Source organism: Euprymna scolopes, chromosome 25, assembly GCF_053919585.1.
Source record: "Euprymna scolopes isolate OS-2025 chromosome 25, ASM5391958v1, whole genome shotgun sequence".
Lineage (NCBI taxonomy): Eukaryota > Metazoa > Mollusca > Cephalopoda > Sepiida > Sepiolidae > Euprymna > Euprymna scolopes.
The window spans coordinates 86,880,795-86,897,224 of NC_136506.1; the positions used below are offsets into that span (position 1 = coordinate 86,880,795).

A 16,430-nucleotide genomic window follows, 5' to 3' on the forward strand; every position below is an offset into this window, starting at 1 on the left:
CTGGGTCATTTTAGGTACATTTCATAGTTACTCGATATGAGGTCAGGGTGATGCAGTGATATAATTTATGGTAAGTGTCCATCCAGGTTTTTAGTTTTATGATCATTGTCTTTTATATTAGACAAACTGACAATCACATATAATATTCATGCTCTAGCATTGCTTGTTTATTTGTATATTGAATGCTTTATATGGCGTGGTGGAGGGGATGGAATGAGATGATAAATAGTAAAAGGAGGGGAGAGGGCATAGCAGAAGCAGCATAAGACAAGATAAGACCAGTAAACTAGTGAGGTAAATAAATGACATAAATAAAGAAGAAAAAGAGATTAAAGTAGCAGCAGTACGAGAAAGAGTAAATAAATAAATGACATAAATAAAGAAGAAAAAGAGATTAAAGTAGCAGCAGTACAAGAAAGAGAGAAAGAGTAAATAAATAAATGACATAAATAAAGAAGAAAAAGAGATTAAAGTAGCAGCAGTACAAGAAAGAGAGAAAGAGTAAATAAATAAATGACATAAATAAAGAAGAAAAAGAGATTAAAGTAGCAGCAGTACAAGAAAGAGAGAAAGAGTAAATAAATAAATGACATAAATAAAGAAGAAAAAGAGATTAAAGTAGCAGCAGTACAAGAAAGAGAGAAAGAGTAAATAAATAAATGACATAAATAAAGAAGAAAAAGAGATTAAAGTAGCAGCAGTACAAGAAAGAGAGAAAGAGTAAATAAATAAATAACTAATAAAAAGGAAACATTAAAGTAGCAGCAGCAGTATAAGAAAGAAACTAAATAAATTATATAAACAAAGAAGAAAAAGAAAACTTGAAAATTATAAAACATGGTTATACAGGGTTCAGGTCTGAAAGCAAAAGTACACCAGTGTCCTCATTCATTACCAGGCAACGCCAGTGAACAATCTAGTATATTACTTAACAAAAAAAATAACCTAATGCTCTGTGTGTGAAAAAAAAAAGTAAAAATGTGCAAGAAACCACAGAAACTGTAAAGCGATGACAGAAAAGAGTTTTAGTACATGGAAATAGATAGAGAGTGGGGGAAATTGAAAAACAAAAAAACAAAAAAAAAAAACTCAACTAGCTACAACCACTATCAACAATTCCCCCCCACACACTATCTGTGCTTAAATTTAAATGTAGATTCCATGAACAAAGCTTCTTTCCTAGAACTCCATTCATGTGGAACACTGTCTTGCTGACTTGCTTCCCAGCTGACTACAATATTGTAGCCTTCAAGTCCAATGTAAACAAGTTCTTGTTAAACCGTCCCCTTAAATAATCGAATTCTACCCAATTGACACCATTAATGATTATTACCCTACCACCTTACATTAATTAACTCTTTTCCTCAAGTGGCCTGTGAGCCTTGATAAATGGTGACTCCCTTGTAAAAAAAAAAAAAACAAGAACTGAGATTAACATGACTTTTCTGATTATTGAACAATTGTGATAAGTAGCAGAATTTTGTTTCCAAGCATGTGGCGAATATACAATGTAAATATGTATAAGTTTAATTAAGGAAAAAGTTAAATTACATTTAATGCTTGTTTAAATTTCTAGCAATACCTGTTGGTTTAGAGACATGGTAAGCATAGAATTAGTGCGTTAGGAGTGTACTGATGAATTATTATTATTTGTACTCACTAGGAGTTCTCAAGTACTGCTACCAATTTGTGTTTGTATTATTTGTCTTTATGTTCAAGATGCGGTAGTGTCTATTCTTATAATCTTTTTAAGGTAGCATGCTGCATTCATTTATGTGATTTATTGTTTTGTCTCTTTGTACACAGAGTCTGCATTTGCTATTTTCTTGTCTTGTCGGTCTTAGCCTTGATATAGTTTATTATAATTATCATTATTATTATTATTATTATTATTATTATTACGGTGAAGTTGAATGGTCTGGTAAAACATGTTTCATATGCAGGCCTCTACGGACAAATTTATCTTTAGTTGACCTTTGACAACTAAATATTTCCATTTACTAGCCAAATAGAAAAGTTACTAGCCAAACCCACATGATTTTTAGAATATGACATCTTCGTTCTGTGACGAGTATGTACATCATAAAGCTTTTTCTGTTTTTTTTTTTGTTTTTTTTAATAAGTGTAATTCTAAATATACAACAAATTTTCTGTTGATACTTGAAGGTATAAACATTCTAATTTCTTAAGATATTTTTTTTTAAACAGCCTTTGTTAAATAAAAAAGTTCTATTAAACTTTTATTGTTTATATAATTTAACTTTGTTCGTTTTATAAAAAAAAAAAAAAAAGCTGAAAAGATATTTTTCATTCAGTAGTGAGCTGTGGAAGATTTTCGGAGGAACAAATACAATCAACAAAAGATTATTTCTTGTTGCCACTTTGAAAAATCACTTGCAAATGAGACTGTTTCACTCACAATGTAGAGCCCTGATATGGATGTACGTTACAAGCGCCAAGTGGTAGGTTCAATGGTTTGAATCCACAGCTAGAATTTAAAACATCTAGAATTCTGTAAGGCAGGCATATGCACACACATACAAACACACACCTGGGGTAAGAGACACATTAGTATCAGGATTCATGAAGACATCTCCCCTGGCCATGATTTTTAATAAAGAACTGAATTGAAAATTGTTGTGTTAGTTCACAACACTGATGGTCTGTGCCATATATACATACATATATATATATATATATATATAGTAAGTTATAAAATGTATATGGCGATTAAGCTACACTGAATATTCCGCGTTTCATCCATTCTAGGATTCTTCAAGCTTATGTGCATAAGCCTGAAGAATCCTAGAGTGGATGAAACGCGGAATATTCAGTGTAGCTTTAATCGTAATATACATTTTATAACTTACTAACTAGCTCTACCTACATATTGAGCACTTTTGAAGTAAATACTTAAAGTTTACGCATAAATCTATACTTTCGTATATTTTATGTGAGTAAATTAACTAGTTTATATATATATATATATATATATATATATATATATATATATTAGTGTTGGGATGATTAATTGGAATCAGGAATGGGAAAAATTAGAATATTTTGAAGCATCAGAATCAGTATTGGAATAGGGAAAAATTCTTGCCTACTTTTCAATGCCAAATACGATCCTTTTAATAGTTTTTTTTTTTTTTATTTGAGTTTGTTTAAAACAAAACCTTCTGCTTCTGTCAATAATAACAAAATAATAAATATTTATTTATTTTAAACAACCAGTAAAGCTAAAAGCTATAGATCACCCACCACAAGTTTGTTTTCATGTTTAGGAAAACACCTGCACATTTAAGTGGCGTTTTGACTGTAATCGTGGAAAATAACAATTTTATGGTTAAATATTTAGAGATTTATAAAAAATCGGAATCAGAATCGGCAACTGTATCAGAACCAGGAATTTAGTGCAGAATCTGTAATTGTATTGCAGTAGGAAAAAATATTGGAATATATATATATATATAAATGTATATAAATCTTATGTTCTTATTAACCTTAAGGATAAGTAATTTATTTAAATGAGATCTGAATTAGTTTGTAAAAAGAATTGTACATATTAAAAACAACTGCATAAAACTGTTTCATATGTACATACATACAGTGTTCGGATAATTAAGCAGAATCGGGAATCTAGAAAATCGAAACTTTTTAACGTATCAGAATCGGAGAAAATTGTGCCTACTTTCCAATGCCAATGATTTTAAAAGTATGAGAATCAGGAAAAATTTTGGAATCATCCCATCACATATATATATATATATATATATATATATATATATATGCGTGTGTAATATATATATATATATATATATATATATATATGATGAGAAATATGGAAATAGTATTCTGACAAAATAGAGAAATAAAAATGAACAAACCGTATTATGTGTTCATCAATGTTTCGTCTTTATTTCGAGACTTCCTCTGGATGAATGGGATTAAGAAACAAAAAATACCAGTACAAAATATTTGAAAATGTTTCACGTGCAAAGTGTGACGCTGTTCTATTTCAGAAAAACGGGAAAAGACGTTGGAAATTCAAAAGGGAGGTGGGGGGGGGGCTTGAGCTGTTAAAGAGAGGGAAATTTTAGTGACGTCATATAGTCGTTAATGTAATTTATTGATTGAGATTAATATTTTGTACTGGTATTTTTTGTTTCTTAATTTCATTCATCCAGAGGAAGTCTCGAAATAAAGACGAAACGTTGATGAACACATAATACGGTTTGTTCCTTTTTATTTCTCTCTCTCTCTCTCTATATATATATATATATATATATATATACAGGGTGTTCAAAATTTACCATTACGAGATTCTTTTATTTTCTATATTTAACAAATTATCTATATTTTTTATGTTTTTCAGGTGTATAAATCTAAGCTATAACTGAAACTTTACTTTTGATCAGAATGCCACAGGATTTACAAAAAAGAACCGCCATTGTAGAGCTATTACAAATCTGGGAAGACAGCACCTGACATAGCAAAGACCTTAAATATCAACAGAATGTTAGTCCGGCGGACACTTAAACAGTTCAAATCGACTGGTGACATTGTTAATCAACCTGCCAGGACCCCAAAACTGGTAAAATCCACAAGAGAGAAGCTTAGGAGGAACCCAAGAAGATCCCTCAGAAATCTCGCTAAAGAGGGTAAAGTGTCAATCGGAACAATGTCTACGATTCTCCACACTGATCTCCAAACATCTGCGTACAAACACAAGAAGAAGCAACTGTTATCTACAAGTTCTATCGAGAAACGTGCGCAAAGAGCTGAGCTCATCTTATCTCGCATCACTGCTGGCACACTTCCTTACTTGGTTTTCAGTGATGAAAAGAAATTCGACATCCAACAGCACATTAATATCCAAAATGATCGGATTTGGTCGCGTAAAAGTGAAGTCGAGTCTCTGATGGTTACTCGGAGGCAAGGTACCGCCTCAGTGATGGTCTGAGGAGTGGTAACAGAGACGGGAAGAAGTCCCCTCGTTTTTGTGGATGATGGCATCAAATTGAACCAGGAAAATTATCGCACATCTATTCTTAAGTCTGCATTGTTGCCCTGGGCGCAAAAACATTTCAAAAACAGGCGTTGGTCATTCCAGCAAGATTCTGCACCTGCTCATGGAGCGAAAAAGACGCAGAAATGGCTGACAGAGAATGTGCCTGCTTTCATCTTAAAGGAAGAATGACCTCCATCATCTCCAGACCTGAACCCACTGGGCTTTGCAATCTGGTCAATCTTGGAGAGCAAAGTCTCAGCTACACACCACATCAGTTTGGATGCTCTGAAAAAGAAACTGACCAAGGAATGGGAGAAAATACCCAAATGAGTCATTCGTGACTCCTGCAGAGCATTCTCCAAACGTTTGCAGCAAGTTGTGGATGCAAATGGAGGTTATATCGAGTAAAAAGTTTATATTTTCATTACTATATTATTATTTTATACATTTCAATTAATGTAATTATAATTTTTTTGTTTATTAAATACAAGTAAAGACTTTTGTAACGGTTATTATTGAACACCCTATATATATCTATATATATAAAAATGTAATTCTTCGTTCGTTCAAAGTCGATAAAACCATATTTCTACATTACCAATTTATTTGAAATTTTCAGACAATCCATCTTTAAAGTTGATGGATGTTTCTATGTTATTGAAATAAATAAACATTGCCAATTATAAAAATATTATATAAAACAAAAATATTTTTCGTAAGTGCGAACTTGTTTTGTTGATAGAACTGAACTTCCGTTTCAATTCATTTCATACACCACGATTTGACGAAACGAATTAGAAGATTTCATTTTCTGTTTACTCGATAAGTAAAAAAAAACAATTCTTCCAAATTTTTTCAGGCAAAAAAAAAAAAAAAAAAAAAGAAATTGCTCACTTACTTTTTGATTCTAACAATTTATTAAAAATGCAAAAGGTAAATTTTTCACTTTAGATCCACCTCCACAATTTTTAACATGGATAAGTTGGGGGTGTTTATTCCGAAAGCCGTTCTTAACATGGAGAGAATGGTGGTATTTATTCCAAAAGCCATTTTTAACAGACGAAAGACAGGTAAAAGGTTAAAACACGTGGTTAAGCATGAGTGTTGTTTATTCCGAAAGCTGTTCTTAATATAGGGAGATGGGAAGTGTTTATACATGGCTGCCAGTGAATTATAGTGCATAGTACAGGTCTTTATATCTTGAAAACTACTTGCCTCTGCAAATTTTAAATGAGATTTTCTTATTCAGCATAGTCGAAAATTGTGGAGGTGGACCTAAAAAAATACCCTCCCCCAAAAAAGATATTGTGAAATTTAAATTTAAGCGCGGTACCAAAAATAAAATTAAACAGAAAAATACCCCCTTTGGGTTTGTACTTGCACAAAGACTTGAAAAAGTTGTCAACAAAAACAAATATATAACAAGCAAATATTTTCAAAGGCAAGATAAGTTACTTTTCAACCTAATTGGATAATTTTAGTGTTTTTATTAAGTTTGTACTACTGTACACATCGATTCGAACAAGTTGTCAAAAAATAAATGTATAACAAATATTATCAAAGGGAAGATATGTTACTTTATTACCAACATGGATAATTATTTTATTTATTTTTAATGTAAAATGTTTATTCAGCTCGAAAAACACAGCGTTTACTGCTATATTTGAAAATTACAAATGGCGGCAGACTCTGTGTTAAACACGTTAAGTTTCTTAAAATGAGTTAAAACTATACAAAATACTGTTAAAAACCACCGAATACATGTCTGCCTATGTCACGGTAACATATATTGAGTGAGTTCCTGACAGTATTTTTTATAGTTTTTTTAGTTTTAACTCATTTTCCCAAACTTAATGTGTTCAACACAGTCTGCCACCATTTGTATTTTTCAAATATACAGATAAACACTACATGTTTTTGAACCGATTAAACATTTTACACTAAATAAAAACACTAAAATCTTATCCAGTTAGGTAGAAAAGTAACTTATCTTACCTTTGATAACATTTATTTGTTATATTTATTTTTCAACAACTTTTTCATTTATGCGTTTAGTAATAAAAACCCCTTTTATTTACTGTAACGTTTAGTCGGCTCGAAAAACAGTGTTTATCAGTGTATTTGAAAAATACAAATGGTGGCGGACACTGTTGATGATGTTAAGTTTGGGAAAATGATTTAAAACTAAAAAAACTATACAAAATACTGTCAGAAACCCACCGAATATGTCAGCCTATGTCACGATAACATATAATCAGTGGGTGTCTGACACTGTTTTGTATAGTTTTTAACTGATTTTCCCAAACTTAACGTATTCAACAGTGTCCGCGACCATTCGTCTTTTTTCAAATACATCGATAAACACTGAGTTTTTTGAGCCGATTAAACAATTTACATTAAATAAAAACACTAAAAAATTATCCAGTTAGGTAGAAACGTAATTTACCTTACCTTTCCTTTCATTTATTCGTTTTTGGACAACTTTTTTGAATCTATGTATAGTAACCCCCCACCTCCGTCACCCAAATATTAATTAAAAACTCACATTTTTTAATACAATAAAAAAAAAAAAACTCTATTTAGCGTTTCAACGTTTTAGCAAATTTCCGCTTAATCCACTGAATGTTAGTCGAGTCCAAGCCATGATTGATGGTAACTCCCGAGGATCCGGATCCAATTCTGCAAGAGTACCATTTTTTTCATTTTCGCCTTTTTTTTTTTTCACTTTTTGGAGTGGATTGCTGTACTAATATAAGAAACATGCATTTTCACTTTTTATTAGAATTTTCCATTACACCAAATTGAGCCACAGCAACACGTGGCAGGGTACAGCTAGTATATATATATATATATATATATATATATATATATATATGTATATATATATAGTTATATTACAAGAAAATGTATTATGTAAAAATTTTTGTTTGAGTATTTACTTCAAAAGTGTTCAATATATCAATAAAGCTCCATAGTAGCATTAAAGTATGTGTATATCTACGTAAATAGTTTTCTGGCAAGTAAGCAACACAGAAACGTTTTATCATTATGGTATTTAAACGGGTGTATTTTGACTAACTATCCGCTAGTAATTCTATCATTTGTTTACTTAAAGAATTTTGACCTAATTTTAATGTTCATCAATTTGGGTTGACGTTAATATGCAGAAAGAAATGAGAGAAAGATTCTGATTGGCTGCCGAGATTTGTGCTCAACACTCACCGTCCAGGTTGATCAGAAAACCTCTAAACCTCACAGCCATGTATCCTTTTAAATGAACTTATAAGAAAAAATCTGCAAAACAAATCATTGCCATTCTGTCTTAGACTAAATGTGTTTAAACATTTACAAAAATTACCATAAAAAATATATTGGCTTTTAAGTGTGCGTCTGTGTGTGTGTGTGTGTGTGTGTGTGTGTGTGTGTGTGTGTGTGTGTGTGTGTGTGTGTGTGTGTGTGTGTGTGTGTGTGTGTGTGTGGCTGAGCCAAATTTTTTTTTATTTCACATAAATGTACCGTGTGTGTCTGGGAGTGTTTTTAGATAGGTTTTGTATTGAAAATCAATAATCAAAAAAATCTGATTAAAGGAACTGTTCGATTTTGACCAAAATTAACACCCTTATACAGAAGTGTATTTGAGACATTTTATCTCTGCACAAGTAGAAAAACCTGGAATATAAAATCAATAGTAGGTTCTTTGATAAGACGGAGACACATTCGAAAGACATGTTTCTATTTAGAACACAACTGAACCATGATACTTGACTTTTGCATTTTAAACTTTAATTCAAGCCATTATATAAAAAAAAAATAATTCATAAAATCAACAGTAGTTTCTACAGTGCAATGTATTGTGGAGTAAGTCACTGCAGGGTGGGTCCTCTGACTAAAGCAAGAAATAATCAATTTGATTGAAAAACCTGCGATTTCACCAATTTCAGTGAAAATAAAAGTATTGGAAGTGTGGAACATTTGTTGATCCTCATTCAATCCCGGGTAATGTCGAGTTTCCCTGCTAGTATATATATAGATATCATAAAATGTGGAGCGACTTTTCAGTTCTAAGGGAAGGAATCTTGTCTTGTTCCCAGAGGGAGCTAACTCATACCAAATATATAACAGCAAGTTAAAAGTTTAAACTTCAGGTTTAATCCAAATGAAAAAACATTTCAATATCGAATTATAAATAAATCTATAAATGTATATTGAACGTCATATTTCTGACTTAAGAGCTTAATGCATTTTATGCGCCAAGCAAAGAGACCATTTATGAGTGAAATAATTATTGTCTGATACGTGTTAACCTTTTTTATTCCTTGTATAGGGTTCAGGGCCTAGAAGTCTTAACTAAATAAAACAATAGATAGATAAAACCACAAGGAGAGATGTCCTTTTTATCCTAGGAGAAGAAAAATGTGAAGATAACACTAGCAGCGAATACTGCTTTCAAAGATGTAGACTTGGTATTATTTTTGGAGTCAGGGTGGTGGCCACTTAGAGAGTAGGGCCAGTTCTGTGCAAAGCCTTTCCTCTTTTAAAAAACCTCTGTGCACAGTCTCACATCTCAGTTTCAAATCTAGCTAGGTGGAACCAGATCTGATGAGTCATAAAGACAGATGAAACGAGTGCCTGTGGATAACCACACACACACACACACACACACACACACACACACACACACACTATTTATGAAATAAGCTCTTATACAACATTATATTACTTATACAATAAAGAATGCAACATTCAGTTCACTCTATATGTCCTCTTATCAATACTTATCTTTATTACATCCTATAAAATGTGAAATTTATGGTCATTTCTCCCCAACATTAATGATTTTATTATTCTTTAATAGTTAAAGTTTCTCAGAAGTGACGTGAGTGTGTTTTGAAGTAAATAATGATAAGTAAAAGAATAAAAAAAAAAACACTCCATGTTTTCTAATGAAATGATAATGATGATGATCATTATCATTCTATCATCACCATAAAACCAAAAAAACTTTTCTTCTTTTTTCCTAATTGGGTACTAGTGCACTTATTGATCTATGCTGAAATAATAACGCTATTATTTAAAAAGCCATTCTTAACATGGGGAGGGGAGGGTGTTTTGTACCTATTCTATACTTTAACCTTACAATTGAATAAAAAAACATATAGAGCTTTAATTAAACTTGGAAATACAATTTAAAAAATAGCGCAGATCAGTAAGTGTACTAGCACCCCTAATTGTGCCGAACATCATCTGGAAAACATCTTACAAGATGGCTTCCCTGAAGACAACAACATGGTCATCCTCAAATTTAATGCCATTAAATACTTGCTATAAAAACCTTCTTCAGGTCAACAATTTTTTTTCATTCTATTGTGGTGTGCTCACCTTACACAGATAATAAACTCTTCCATTCATCATAAAGACTGGGTGGGTAGGTGGGTGGTTGGGGGAATATGTCTATTGGCATTGTTTACAAGTTATGCACAAGTCATGCACACTTGGCAGTCAGTCTGACGTATATTCACACTCTTTATTTTGTTGTATTTACTTTTTCTGTTCAACATATTTTGTTTCCATGAATTACAGAGTTGTCTTTCTCTGATACTATTGATGTTTCCGCCCCCCCCCACTCCAAGTACTAAGGAAATAAGTTTATCGGTGGAACAAAGGTATAGGAAATGGATTTCTTAGGAGAACAATGGAGAGGAAGATGTTCACTGAGGTAGACAAAGAAGAGCTGAGGTGGGGGTTGTTAATCAAAGTATGCCAAATAACGGGAACAAAAAGGGCCGGATATATTTTTAGAGTTGGGTTTTAGGAATAACTGGAATTTACGATGGTTGGGAGCAGTTTGTGACAGTCAACGACAGTTAAAATTGAGGACAGTGTCCAGTTGACAACAGTTACAAGTTTAGCACAGTAGAACGCAGGTCATAGCAGATGGCGAAGTAAATTGATCAATCAGCGACAAAGAGGCTTCGGCAGACGACTACCAACATGTGGACCATAGCGTTCAGAGGGCCACTGGTGTCACACACATAGCCAATGTCCAACTAACATTTACAGAAAATGTCGGAAATTTTATTTTCCTTTATAGTTGTTTTATTTTATTTTTAAATTTGGGAATCCAATGTGAAAGATGAGGACATGGACAGAAGAGGGAAGAAAACTATGGTAACAATGTTGGGGTCGATGATGTTATCGAGCGAGAGACCATGTGGGTCTCACATCTGTTGCTAGTGGGACACAGTTGAGGACAGATCGTGAGAGCCTTGGAAGATTGAGATGAGGTGACGTCAACTAACGAACACAGCCTCGACAGAAGACATAGATGTGGACATTAGCGTGTAGAGGATCGATGGTGTCACACACACACCCAGAGTGCAGCCGATATTTACAGAATGTGTCGGAATGTGTGTTTTCTTTTGTTTCTCTTTATTGTTGTTGTTGTTTTTCCGTTGGAATCTTTACTTGAAAAGTTCTATTGCAGTGAAAACAGGGAATCATAGCAGATGTCGAGGGCTTCAAAACATTGTCCTTCCTGCGCTTCTCTGCAACAACTTTTCAGTTACTTCCATATTTGCAGGCACCGTCATGAACAGCGGCCTGCCACTTGGCTCTATCTAAAGCTGTCTGCTTCCATGATGTTGGATCAACGTTGAAGGCCTTCAGTGATGCCTTCAGAGTGTATTTAAATCATTTTCTCTGGACACTATGGAAGCGCTTGCCATGTTGGAGCTCAGCAAACAGAAGCTTCTTGGGTAGTCTGTAGTCTAGCATGCGGGCTACATGACCTCCATCATCAGGATAGTGGGGATGCTTGGGAGTCTAGCATGAGTGAGAACTTCTGTATCTGGTATCTTTTTCTGCCAGCCTATGTCAAGTAGTTTCCTCAGTCTGGAGGTGTGGAAGTTATTTAATTTTCTAGCGTGCCATTGGTAGACAGTCCACGACTCATGACCATAGAGTAAGGTGGTGAGTATGACAGCTTTATAGACTGATCTTTGTCATGGAAGTGATGCCTCTTCTGTTCCATACATTTTTCTCTTTATACTTGTGAACCAGAGCACTCTCTCAACAGTCGCAAATGTATAAGAGACAATGACACAGTCAATATAAGAGGAGGAAACGAAATAAAAGAAATCCACAGAAACAGCATTGAAATTAGTGATCATTGTCGGCAGGGGACACGTTTTTTTTTCATGTGGGACCACAACACATTCGATTTATTATTTTCAATTTTTCCATAACATTCATCATGATTTTTCTGTCAATATATCCATCTCATCAGCCATTATCCTTAAGTGGCTTTAAACCTTGATAAGTGAAAAATTATTATTTAAAAAAATTTTTTTCTTTTTTTTAATTTATTTCACTTAGTTTACTATAATTGTTCTCTCCATTTTAAAACATACTGAACGTGTTTGGAAGCATTCAAAGACAGCACTAGTAAGTGGCTGTCTGTAGAGGTCAGAAGGTTAGGTGCAACAAATGAGTGAACGATTAAGCAGGAGTTGGAATCGTGTATGTCAAGACGTCATCAAGGAAGTTAGAAATCTTTTTAAAATGTGTAGTTAAGTTAAACTGAGGTTGCTTTTTTATTTTTTTTTTTTTACATAGAAGTCTTCGCTTATCAAGGCCCGGAGGCCACTCGAGGATAAGGGTTATTGAGTGTACAGTAATCAATGGAATAATATTGTAGTAATCATTAGTAATGGAAATTTGATAAATTGGATTACTTGGGGGGGGGGCGGTTCATCAAGAATTTGTTTATGTTAGACTTGAAGACAACCAAGTTGCAGTCAGCTGAGAAACAGGCAAACAGAAGAGAGTTCCACAGGTGTGCAGTTCTAAGAAAGAAGCTTTGTTCATGGAATCTACGTTTTAATTTAGGTACAGTTAAAGAGTGGAGAAAATTATTGACAGTGATTTCAGCTAGACGGGTGTTTTTCATGAAAGATTGGCGAGGGGGGACCAGAGATTGGAGCTCAGACGAGCTCACAATGTCCCTTCTGTGGGAGAGAGGTTGCAGGATTTTCTCTCACCGTGTCATCTCAATCATCATCATCCTCCTCCTCCTCATCATTGGCTTAATGTCCATTCTATATATTGGCATGCATCGGATGGCTTTTAAAAATTGACTTCTAAACTAACCTTTTTCTGGCCACCTCTTTATTTATCTCTCTTTCTCCTATGTTTTATTTTTTTGGTAGAGGGGGGGACGGGTCTTTCCCTATGAACTTAACCTGTTAGCTCAACTGTGCTACATCTACTAATCCAAGAATTGCCATCCATTCTTACAATGTGGCCATACCATCAAAGTCTACTCTTCTGAACATGTCCCCCTTTTCTGGTCCAGATTTATTTTTCCTCTCTTGATTTCTAAACACAGACAAAAGTAAAATAGCAAACTTTCGAATCATTTACATTACGTTTCGTGTACACATTTCTTGATATTGTTCATATTTAATCTTCCTCTGAAGTCGTCAGATCTAAGCCTTTAAGGCTCACATCACGTATCCATCATCTCTCTCCATGCAATGCAGATCCTCAACCCTTACTGGCAAGGACACACTTTATTTATATTATAATATGCTTAAAAAAAAATAAAGTAATTTAAAAAATAATGTTTTAACATGCATTTTTTTAACAGACAATATATTGTCTGGGAATTTTCATATTCGGCCATCTTTTTTTCTTTTCAATATAAAATAAATACCTTTCAGTAAAAATTAAAAAAAAAAAAAAGACACTTCAAACAAATAAAAGAAAAACAGTTTCTGTGTATATTACTCACTTTCTTTGCTCAGCACCTCGCCTTCTTGTCTTTTCTTGCGACGACAAACACAGTAGATGATAGTACCAATAATAGCCACCAGGATGATTGCTCCAATAATACCGCCTATCATACTGCCGCCCCTGAAAGAAAAAAAAATACATACAATACAATGTTAATTTTTAAACAATAATAAATGTATTTCATTTACCAATGATTGAGGCTTTTGTAATAAAAGAAAATAACAATAAATAAAATAAGCAAAGCTAAGCCAAAAAAATAAAACATATATATATATATATATATATATATATATATATATATATATATATACTACACCGATGAAGACTGAGGGATCGGTAGAAAATTATGTACCTGTAAAAAGTTTTTTAATTTTTTTTCATAATATTATTTTGTATTCCTGCACGTCACCAATTGAAAACGAATAAAGAAAAGTTATAAGCTTTTATACTTTTCGTATTCTTTTTTATACATTTCCATTCATATATAAGCAGAAAGACATGACATTGCTCATGATTGAATGAAGATCACTGAATGTTTCATACTCCCATATTTTATTGTCATCGAAATTGGTGAAATCATCCATTTTTCAATCAAATTGATTAATTGCTTGCTTTAGTTAGGGACCCACCACTGTAACACCAGGGGGAGGGCTTCACATGACTTAGTCCACAATATATTATAGTTTACATTGCACTGTAGAGAACCTACTGTTGATTTTATAAAAATAAAATTATATAATGGCTTGAATTAAATTTTAAAATATAACAGTCAAGTATCATGGTTCCATTGAAATTATTTAATAATGTTTCCATACATTTTATATATAAAGTAACACAAAAGTGGGCACACTCCTCAAATTTCTGCAGATATTTAAGTACTTTGACACCATGTATAGTAGTTTGCGTGCAGTTTAAACGGAACGCTGATGTTTTTAAAGCTAATTTCTCTTCAACAGTTTGCATTTAACTTTTTTAAACATGGCAAGAGTTTAATGGTTATATTTTGAGGGGAAATAAATTAACTCTGTTATATAAGCTGCAGACACACTACTTTTCAATGTGTCAAAAAATCATTTTTTCAGTGTTGTCCCATGAGGAGATATACTTAGATATCTACAGAAATGTGAGGGGTGTACTCACTTTTGTGATACACTGTGTGTGTGTGTGTGTGTGTGTGTGTGTGTGTGTGTGTGTGCGCGCGTGCGTGCGTGCGTGCGTGCGTGCGTGCGTGTGTGTGTGTGTAAAGGGCATTCCAATATTTATACCTTGAATTTGATTTCATTCCATTTGAATGCAAATTGAATTATTATGATGCCTTAGCTTATGCATTCATAACTTGAAAGTTTAATTTCTCTGTTGCAGATATTGACAGTGGGAGACTGACAAAGCAACCTCTGTCATAGACGTGCATCAGAAGCAGAGATGCATCATTGAATTCCTGACAAAAGTGTATTGAGAATGTAGAAAAATAAATTCTGTAAAAGATTGCTCGTTTTAATGGTACCACTTCCGTTTTCGTAATACTTCAACTTTTTGAATTAAAAGACAAAATCGGAGGCTTTACTTTTTGGATGACTCTCATACGATAAAGCATGCTCTGGACGACTATACAAAACCATTCTTCATTGCTAGCAAAAGTGCAGTGAGAATGGTGGTGACTATGTGATAAAATAAATTTATCACAAAAGATTGCTTGTTTTAATGGCACTTTTTGGCTTTTGATAAGCAGACGATTATTGATTAATCGGACAATTAATAAGTTTTCTAATGCCGATTTATCAGCAAATTTTGTTGTTATAAATGATACTAATCTATATATCTATAAAAGTGAAAATGTCAGTGTGTGTACATTTCCATACCAAATAACTGTCAATTTTCGGTCTAGAGACTCAAGATTTGACATAAGGAGTATTGAGATTTGGAAAAATCGTTTTTAATTGGTTTTCGGCAAGAAATTTGGCTGTCATGGGGTCAAAGTTCAACGATTTGATCTTTAAAAACTCTACCAAACTTCTCCACCAATTTTGGGTCTAAACACTTGAAATTTTAAATGTAGGTTAATTGGACAAACTTTTTAATTTCATTTGAACCCCCCAAAAAATAAATGTTATGGGGTCAAAATTGAACCCCAAAAAATAAATGTTATGGGGTCAAAGTTAAATAAAAATTGACCTCTGTGGTCTCTACCAAATTACTCAGCCAATTTCAGGTATAACATCTAAAATTTTACATAAAGGGTATTCAGAGATTGGGCAAGCTTTTTAATCAGTTTGGGTAAAAAATTTCAGCTGCCAAAGGGTCAAAGTTAAAAAGATTTGACCTTTGCAGTCTCTAGCAAACTATTCAACTAATTTTGGGTCTAAACATGTGAAATTTATACATAACGGGTATTCAGACATGCGGAAAGCATTTTAATCAGTTTGGGGGCAAAAATTTGGCTGCCAAGAGATCAAATTTGAAAGAGTTGACCTTTGCAGATTCTACCAAAACCTCCATCAATTTTGATCTAAACACTTGAAATTTTAGGTAGCTTGGACATGGGTAAAACTTTGTATTTTGATTTGAGACCAAAATAATAAATGTTAAGGGGGTCACAATTGGAGTCTAAGTTTTAAAAAATTGA

The 16,430-nt window shown here is 33.1% G+C and overlaps 1 protein-coding gene across 8 annotated transcripts in view; it reads right to left on the reverse strand.

Moving 5' to 3' along the window:
* The window catches only part of LOC145247483 (uncharacterized), a 179,561-nt gene that overhangs the window by 42,215 nt on the left and 120,916 nt on the right, over nt 1-16,430 (reverse strand). For all 8 annotated transcript variants that reach the window (XM_080109290.1, XM_080109293.1, XM_080109288.1 and 5 more), the window contains exon 4: nt 13,806-13,927. In XM_080109290.1, the coding sequence (XP_079965416.1) occupies nt 13,806-13,927 (122 nt within the window). The remainder of the gene's footprint in view (nt 1-13,805; nt 13,928-16,430) is intronic.